The sequence below is a fragment of the Neofelis nebulosa genome, chromosome 9 (assembly GCF_028018385.1).
Source record: "Neofelis nebulosa isolate mNeoNeb1 chromosome 9, mNeoNeb1.pri, whole genome shotgun sequence".
Classification (NCBI taxonomy): Eukaryota; Metazoa; Chordata; class Mammalia; order Carnivora; family Felidae; genus Neofelis; species Neofelis nebulosa.
The window spans coordinates 141,491,171-141,499,913 of NC_080790.1; the positions used below are offsets into that span (position 1 = coordinate 141,491,171).

Sequence of the window (8,743 nt, forward strand, 5' to 3'; positions counted from 1 at the left end):
ATGTCCCAGGATGCAGCGCGGCGGCCGCGGGGGCCGGGGGTTTGAACGGAGGGTCTCCCGCCCGCGGCTGGGCTGCGTCGGCTGCGACGGGTGCGGGAGGCGGCGACGGCCGGGGCAGGGGGTCTAGGCCCGGAGGCTGAGGCTGGCGCGGCGGGCGCTGGGGGCCCTGCCCCCGTGTCGATGATGGGCAAAGAAGAGGAGATTGCGCGGATCGCCCGGAGGCTGGACAAGATGGTGACCAAGAAGAGTGCGGTGAGGGGCGCGGGCCGCCAGGACCCCGGGACCCCCGCCCCGCCGACCCCTGCCGAGCCTGCCGAGCCCCCTTCAGGGTCGGGGAGACCACCCGAGGGGCAGGACGAGACCCCGCCCCAGCAGAGACTCCCGGGACGCGGGGAGACCCCCGTCGGTGGCCGAGACCCCTGCCCTGGGCCAGCCCTGCCCTTCACTCCCGCACCCACGGCAGAGGCCGCAGTCGGGCCTGGACCTTGTCCCTGGAGCCGCCCTCTCTGGACTCAGACCCCAGCTACCAGGCTGAGATCCCGCAGACCTGAGACCCGTCTCCTTACTTGCCCCCTAACTCCGGACTCCCCCACCCCACCCCTACCAGGGCCGGCCAGCGGAAGCATTCCTCGGTCCTGCCCCTCAGGCCTTGCGGAGTCCCCAGCCCGTTCAGACCTTTCTTATTGGCTGCCCCGCCCCCCCCCCCCCCCCCTCCTCCTTCTCAGCCTGGGCATCCTCACAGTTTCCCTCTCGCTCTCAGGACTCTCCGCAGACAGCTTCCCTCCCACACCCCCCCCCCCCCCATCCCGACTCAGAGCCCTCTGCCCCACCCTAGGTCTCCCACATCCTTTCTCAGTGTGCAAGAGTTTGGAGTGTGAGATTGGACCCCCTTTTCTCCTGGAGCTACAGCGCTTAACTCTGTTGGGCCTGGGGTTGTGGCCCTCATACCCCTTCACAAGCGGGCCAGAGGCCTTTCCTGGTGGAGAGGCCCCCCTTTTCCTCTGTATCTGTCCCTGCCCTACAAGAACCAGATTTCCCTAATAAATTCTTTCCCTTCCTTAGCCAGGACTCAGCCAGCAGCAACTGGGGAGTGGGTAGATATGTAGAGACCCCTGCTTAAGACCCTTGGGAGGTCTGGTGAACCTGGCCTGGGAGTGCTTTGGTGCTAGAGCCCCCCGCCCCCGCCAGCTGTGCTCACTATGTTGCCTGGCCTCTGTTGTCCTGTGGTCAGTGAGCCTTTGTAGGAGGCTGTGTCATGATCCCTAAGAGGAAGCAGGTAGATGGGGTTCCAATTGCAGCTCCTCTTCAGCTTTGAGATTTTGGCAACCTGTGTACCCTCACATGGAAGCATCCTTCGTGGGTGGCACCTGCCTTTAGGATGTTGGGAGGGGTCCTGGCTGGCTTCCCGAGAGGCTGAATAAACACAACCTGCCCTCCCCTGCAGACTAAGAATAGGGAGGTGGTGGAGGAGGCTCAGTCACGGGCCTGAGATGCCTGCACAGCCGCCCCAGGGCTGTCCGCCTGCACTGGTGCTTCGGGTGGTTTTTGGGATTAAGCAGGCTCGTCCTGGGTCCCCGGTGACCAGGTTCTGGACAGGGGTCTACACTGGGGCCAGAGGGGTGGCTGGCTCCCACTCATTCATTCATCCAGCAAGCAGCACCCCCTCCACACACATTGTCTTCATACCCCTGGGAGGTCGTGGGCAGCACAGAGCAAGGGTGTGGGAACAATCTTTAGCTGTTTCCAGAGATGACCAGAGAAAGAAGCTGCTTCCTCTCTTGAAGGAGACAGCACCCCCCAGGTGGGGACAGAGATGGGTTATAGAACCCATGGAGGGCTGGTTGGGGCCAGGTAGAGCTGGGAGGAGGGTGTATCCAGGTCGAAAGCACGGCCACAGCGTGAATAGAAGCTCCAGGGAAGATTGAAGAGGGGGTGTCGACCACCCTCTAGACTGGGAAGGCAGTCTAAGGGGTTTGGGGGTGCTGTGGCATGGGCAGTGAGAGCCAGCGGCGGTTCTAGTCCCTGTGAGGCTTCTTGGGGATTTGGGAGCCATGATGGGAATTGTGTTTATGCCTCTGGTCTGGAGCCCACGAGAAACTGACCTTAAACAGCCCAAGGCTCTGTCTCAGGGAAAATGATCAGTGAGCAGCACTGTGTCCTTGGCTCTGACAACCATCTTCCTTCCCTGAGGAGATCACCTCAGGGCTGGACTCTGCACAGGCCGAGGGGCAGAGCCCGCTGGGGGTGACAGGGAGGGGGCTGCAGAACAGAGGTGCCACCCAGATTGTGGGCGGGTGGGGGGGCCGGGGGCGGCTGGGAGTGGGGCCAGCCCTTCCCACGGCCTGTGCTGCAGGACATGGGGCGCTCTCAATCTTGGGTGGCTGGTCAGGTTACTTCTGTCCCCTTCATGTCAAGGGAGAGACCCATACATGAAAACACACCGGTGTGTTAAAAAGTGAAGCATCTGTGGAAGAGAGCAAAGCAGGGGAGGAGGATGGGGGTGTTGCATGGGTTGTGATTTCAATTTTAAGTAGAAGAGGTCTTGCCAAGAAGGTGTCATCTGAACAAACTTTTGAAGGCGGGAGAGTACAAACCTGTAGCTATTTGGGAGGTATTTCTATGGCAGTGGGGGCAGCAGGTGCAAAGGCCCTGGGGCAAGCAACTTGGCACACTTGAACATTAAGCTGAGCCTCGAGTGGAGAGAATGGCCCATTTGGGCATGGCATTGGCATGGGAGAGAGCTTTGAAGAAACAAAGCTGTGGGGTGGGAGGGGGCAAGGTGGGAAAGGTGGCTGGCCTGAGGGTTCGGGCAAGGCCTGGAGGGATTGATGAAGGGTGAGGCCACAGGACTTGAACCTGGATATGGTGTAGGTGTGGGAGTAGAGCGTTTGGCCTCAGCAGGGACACTGACCTTGCTTGGGTCGCCCCCTCTGAGCGGGTGGGGGGGCCACCTCAGGGTATGCTGCCAATCCACCTGTCCAGAGACCGGACAGGACAGTGAGTACCCCTGGGGCCCCACACCTGCACCTAGGTGTGGCACTGCTGCCAGAGAGGGGCTGAGGTCCTTGACGGTGTTTCCCGTAGCCATGGTTTGGTCAGTGACCCAAAATGCTGGGATTGAGTGTACAAAGACGCTTTCCTTCTCGTCCTGACCCTCCCTGGGCACCTGACCACAGGTGGATCTCCAGTTGTCACTGTTTGTGCCCCCCTACCCTTGTGTGTAGGAGGAGGTGGGATCATCCCACCAAGACCTTGAAGTCATTTATGAAGGTCCCCCTTCTCCTTCCAGGAGGGAGCCATGGACCTGCTGCGGGAGCTGAAGGCCATGCCCGTCACGCTGCACCTGCTGCAGGTAGGGCCCTGCGTGCCTCCTGCCCGGGACAGCTCCTGGGCACCTGGCAGGGCTTCCTGGCCCATGCCCTGGGCCTTGGTTGGCACAGGTGTCTGTCCCAGAAGAGACCGTCCCTGCCTTTGTTGCTGAGGAAGACAAAGGGGAATCCAGAGATAACCCACCCCGTTCCTTGCCGAGGTTCCTGGGTTCCACATGGGACAGTAACCCTCGGAAAGGCCGTCCACCTCACAAGCTGGTCCCCACCCCCTGCCCTGTGGGAGCCTAGGAGGGTCTGCGAGAAGGGTCTGACTGCTGCCCCTCAGCCCAGGCTGCTTGCCTTGCAGTCTACGCGCGTCGGCATGTCCGTCAACGCCCTGCGGAAGCAGAGTTCTGATGAGGGGGTCATCGCCCTGGCCAAGTCGCTCATCAAGTCCTGGAAGAAGCTCCTGGGTGCGGGTCCAGCAGCAGGCTGAGAGCTGGGGCAAGGGGAACCCTGAGAAGCGCTGGTCAGCACTGTGTAGGGTGCTGGCAGTGCTGTCCCTGAGCCAGGGCCGCCTGGGAGCGGGGGTGTGACAGAACAGGTCCAGGAAGGCTTGGGGCTGGGGGGAGAGGCGTTCCATGTAGAGCAAGGAGAAAAGAAAGTTCAAGATAGGAGCAGGACTGCATTGAGGGTGGCTGGGGGGCCCTGCAGGGACCTGGCACAGGCAGGTGGTCACACTGAGAGGTGTCAGGGCAGCTAGAGGGCAAGGAGCTGGAGGAGATGTGGGGGGGAGAGGAAGAGGGGAGAAGGTTTGGGGGGCAAGGGGAGAGGAGAGGGGGCACAGCCACTCAGCACAGGGTGACTGGGGGTTGCAGAGATGCCGACTTTGGGACCCTGAGGCCCCCCCCCCCCTCCACCCCCCACCTTCCCAGCCTCTCCTGGGCTCTATCCAAACCCTTGCGAAATGGGTCTCTTCTACTCCCGCGTGGCCATTAGCCCACGTGTTAGACAAGTGTGTTTCTCCTGGTGGTGTGGGGGCTGCTCCTTATCCCGTGGGCCGGTCCCCAGCACAGGCTAGGGTTTCAGGAACCTTGTGGGGGCGTGCTCAGTGGATGGCAGTTCTCTGTGACCCCCAAGGCCCAGTTGAGGAATGACCATGCCTCATCATGCTTCATCTGTGGGGGCTGTCACTTGGGGGGCTCCATACTCAAGGGTCACTTTGGGCAGATGGCAGTCCTCCCTGCCTGGATGGGCAGTGGGGTAGACCCCAGAGAAACCTTACAGGTGGCCTGTTTGAGGAGGGGGGTAGGAAAGAGGGGGTGGGGGCTGTCTTGGGACCTTCTGAGCGGGGAGGACAGAGGGCCCCAGTTGTGGAAGGCTCAGCAGCTAGGGGCCCCGGTGGGGTTCGGGTTGGTGGCCTAGGGCTGGTGGTCTGGCTAAGGCTATGTCTTGGTGGTGACCCGCTCCCTTCCCTGGCCTGGGCCTCCCCTCTGGCTCTGCCTCTCCCTAGCCAGCCTCCCCCTTTCCTGGCACCTGCAGATGCTTCAGACGCCAAAGCCAGGGAGCAGAGGAGGGGTGGACCTCTGCCCGCATCGTCCTCGAAGGAGGCCCCTGAGGCCCAGGATCCCAGGTAGCGTGCATCTGGAAGGCAGGTGCACACCCTCCTGCCCCCTGGGTGCCCCGTGCTCGGCAGATGAAGGTGTTGGTTTCCCTGTGCCCTGGGTCTGCTGAGGTCATACGAAGGCATCAGCCCTTTCGGTTCCTTGGAAGGGACTTTCCCCAGGGAGCCTGGCCTGGTCGGCCTCTTGCTGCACACTTCTCTTCCAAAGCTCCTCTGGACGCTGTCTTTCTAGCCCCAAGCGTCTGAGAGGTGAGGCTGTGTCCACCTGGCTGCATGGAGCTGCTACGTGTCCTGAACAGGCCTGTGGGGGTGGGGGGGTGGGGGGGAGCTGTGCCACCCCTCCGCCCCAGCTGCACATCCACGTCCTGGGTCTGGTTCTCACTGGCCCACTCTGGCCAATCCCCCTCAGCCTGGTGTCACTTTGCTTCTGGACTCTTTTTCCCTTGGGTGCCCCAGCCTGCAGCATGATGCGAGTTCTGGGGGCACTGAGGTCTCGCTGCTGCCACCCCAGAGAGGGCAGTCATGGAGACTGGGGGTCCTCTGGGGGTGGGCTGTGGCCAATAGGCTGCTTTGCGTTTGACCCCACTGGGCAGAAGGGGCCGGGGGCCAGGAAGGGCTGAGCTCTGGATTTATAGCGTGGTTGCAGGACCGTGGGTTCGTCTGCTCCCCCCTGCACGTGTTGTTTTTCCTCCAGGAGGCCCCTGCTCCCACTGACTTAACCTGGGGGCCACAGGGTCACAAGATGCAGGGCTGTGAGGAGAGAGGGCTTGGTGGATGCAACCTGGTCGTCAGGTAGCTTGTAGGGAGTGCCCAGCGGCTCGAGGGGCATCTGCGCTGGGCACGGCCATCCGTGGTCTCGGGCAGCCACCAACACCATCTGCCTCTCCCTGAAATGGCAGCTGGTCTTGAGCAGCGCGGCCCTGCATCCGGCCTCCTGGAGGGTGGAGACCGTTACAGGTGATGCGGCCCCAATCGTGCCCTCGTCGGGAGAGTACACCCCACCCAGTTGGCTTTACCGCCTCTGACCAACTAGGCAGAGGGCATGGGGGCATGGGGGGCTGGACTGCAGGCGGGCAGGACCATGGGCTGCTGTCAAGGTAGAGCGACCAGGATGGGGGGGATTGTGGCTGTATTGCTGGCTTTCCTGGTGGGGACCGGTGTGTCATGGGGGTATACGTGGCCCGAGCGGGCCTGTCTTTCTCCAGCCGCAAGAGGCCGGAACTGCCCAGGATGCCATCGGCCCCGAGGATCACCACGTTTCCCCCGGTGCCGGTCACCTGTGATGCCGTGCGCAACAAGTGCCGTGAGCTGTTGACCGCCGCCCTGCAGACAGACCGTGAGTGCCCTGGCGGGCGCTGCACAGCCTGCCTGGGGGTCCTGACTCCTAATACGCACCCCGACTTCCGGGGTGGCCCGGACTCTGCCTGCCCACAGCGGCCTGAGTTTAGAGGGTCCTGGGGGACAGCCCTCTCCCCTAGCCGTTGAAGCTGACCCCGGGTGTGGGGAGCAGGGGGTCTCTGGGGTCACCAGAGCACCCGGATCCCGGGCGTCAGGTGCGGGGCAGGCTGGAGGTGGTGGAACCAGAGGGGCGGCTAGTCAGGGCTGCTTCTTGCAGATGATCACATGGCCGTTGGTGCAGACTGCGAGGGCCTGTCGGCCCAGATTGAGGAATATATCCTTTGCGCAGGGGTTTGGGATCTGGGGCTTTCTGGTCGAGCTGTGAGGCCAGCCAGGCCCCGCTTCCCCTGGGGGCCACCACCCCAGTGCCCTCACCGGGTGGTCGGTCAGTTGGGTGGGCTCACCCGTCTTGACCAGGAGGGCCCTCCGCACACCTGCTGAGGGATGGATTCTGCCTGCTGGTGGGGCGGGGGTCACTGGGGCTTTGAACCTGCAGCTGGGCCTTAGCCACGGCGGTGGGGGGGGGGGGGGTGTGTGTGTCTGGTGGCGGCCCCGCCCGGCAGCCCTTCCCCTCGGTGCCCGGTGTGGGTGGGCACTGAGTTGCTGGGCTCCCCTTCCCCTCCCAGCCCCTACCCCGACGGGGCCCCCACGAGGAGGCCCTCACTGGCCTCCTTCGGCTGGCCCGAGGGGGTGGGTGGAAGGCAGAAGCACTGGCCTCTGGATAGGTCCTTAAACACCTGCACGTATCTTCCGGGACGTGGGGAACACGGACATGAAGTATAAAAACCGAGTGCGGAGCCGCATCTCCAACCTCAAGGACGCTAAGAACCCCGACCTGCGGCGGAACGTGTTGTGCGGTGCCATAACACCCCAGCAGATCGCTGTGATGACGTCAGAGGTGAGTCGTGCGGGAGGGATGTGGGGGCCACGCCTGTGAGCAGTGGGTAAGCACACGGCTTCTTGCCCAGGAGATGGCCAGCGACGAGCTGAAGGAGATTCGGAAGGCGATGACCAAGGAGGCCATCCGAGAGCACCAGATGGCCCGCACGGGGGGCACGCAGACAGACCTCTTCACCTGTGGGAAGTGCAAGAAGAAGAGCTGTACTTACACGCAGGTGAGCTGCCGCTAGCCGTCCTCCCGGGTCCCAGGGTCCTGAGGGCAGCAAGAGGGGTGCGCGCACCTGCCCCCAGTTCTGTGGGGCGGGGACTGCACTTGGGTCCGGACACGTGCACTGTGAATGTGTACTGGCTGTGCCAGGGACAGGGATAGCCACCTTTGGGACCTCCTCCTTGCCAGCACCCCTGGTCCCCGTAAGCAGTGTCTCAGGTGGTGGTTCGCTCTGGGCACTAACGTTGGGGGGCGCTGGCCTCATCCAGCACGGAGGGGCCGCGAGGAACGTTGCACTGGCAAGGGAGTGGGTGGGGTAGGCTGCCTGGCGGTGGCCACAGGACTGTGCTCAGGCCCGTGGAGGTGGACACTGATGTGGACCTCGGGACATGTCAGGGGTCCCTGGTAACGGGAGAAGGGTTGGGGTGGCTGGAGGGTTGGAGTTACTGGCGCAGCCTCAGCACAGGTCACCCACAGGGGCCTGGGTGCTGCCCTACCGCCCCTACCCGAGGGCATGGGTAACCTCCCCAAGTTGTCACTTGATGGAAGACTTGCTTCTTGGGGCCTCTTGCTGAGTGACTGATCCCTGGGCCTGGGGTGGGGGGCTCTCACAGGTGCAGACCCGCAGCTCTGATGAGCCCATGACCACCTTTGTCGTCTGTAATGAGTGTGGAAACCGCTGGAAGGTAGGTGGGTGAGCCTTCTCTGGACGCGGGTGTCTCCAGCCTGTGTGGGATCTGTGTGATGTGAAATGGGGGACAGCTATGCCCAGCCAGCCTCCCGGGACTTGAGACAAGGTGGGTGGAGATCCCAGCCCTGACTCTCGCCCTGCGGGGGTCACGGAGGCTGCATGGTTGACGCCTCTCCCGTCTGCTGCAGTTCTGCTGAGCCCTCGTTGACATGTCTGAAGCCTTGGGCCGTGCCCAGTGTTGGCCATGGCCTTCCCCGCGTCCTCTGTCGACAGACATAGCTTCTGGAGACCTGCCCTGTGCCTACCTGGACTTCCTCAGAGGGCTGTGCACCCTGCCCCCCCACCCTGCCTGCAGTACACCTTTCTTCCTCTTTCCCCCAAATTATTAAATGTTTCTTTTTGCCATGGTGTTGTTCCTGGCCCTTGCTTCTGGTGGGCCATGCACGGTCTTGGGCTGTGACCTGGGCCGCCCTTGCCCCCCCACCACTGGGGACAGCCCTCCTCCCTGGGATCAGGTGACACTTAGGTTTGGCCCTAGTGGAACAGAGGTGGAGGGAAGAGCCCGCTGGCCTTCGGAGGGGCCTGGTGATCCCAGGAGGGACCCAGATTCCTGC

At 63.0% G+C, this 8,743-nt stretch overlaps 1 protein-coding gene across 2 annotated transcripts; it reads left to right on the top strand.

The window, feature by feature from the left end:
* On the top strand, positions 1-8,534 carry TCEA2 (transcription elongation factor A2). 2 transcript variants are annotated; one of them, XM_058686307.1, is made up of 10 exons: positions 1-252; positions 3,290-3,352; positions 3,676-3,781; positions 4,851-4,941; positions 6,138-6,268; positions 6,548-6,604; positions 7,074-7,228; positions 7,302-7,445; positions 8,053-8,124; positions 8,318-8,534. In XM_058686307.1, the coding sequence occupies exons 1-10, from the start codon at positions 181-183 to the stop codon at positions 8,324-8,326; spliced, it is 900 nt and encodes a 299-aa protein (XP_058542290.1). In that variant the 5' UTR covers positions 1-180; the 3' UTR covers positions 8,327-8,534. The 2 variants fall into 2 exon arrangements, with proteins under 2 accessions (XP_058542290.1, XP_058542289.1); XM_058686306.1 differs by having other exon boundaries at positions 8-252; positions 7,299-7,445.
* Positions 8,535-8,743: the final 209 nt, after the last annotated feature.

Bases quoted from the DNA above. Each gene is read 5' to 3' on its own strand.
- TCEA2 (XM_058686306.1), top strand. From the start codon at position 181: ATGATGGGCAAAGAAGAGGAGATTGCGCGGATCGCCCGGAGGCTGGAC. The intron at 253-3,289 runs GTGAGGGGCGCG...TTCTCCTTCCAG, and splicing joins TGGTGACCAAGAAGAGTGCG to GAGGGAGCCATGGACCTGCT. The intron at 7,229-7,298 runs GTGAGTCGTGCG...CTTCTTGCCCAG, and splicing joins TCGCTGTGATGACGTCAGAG to GAGATGGCCAGCGACGAGCT.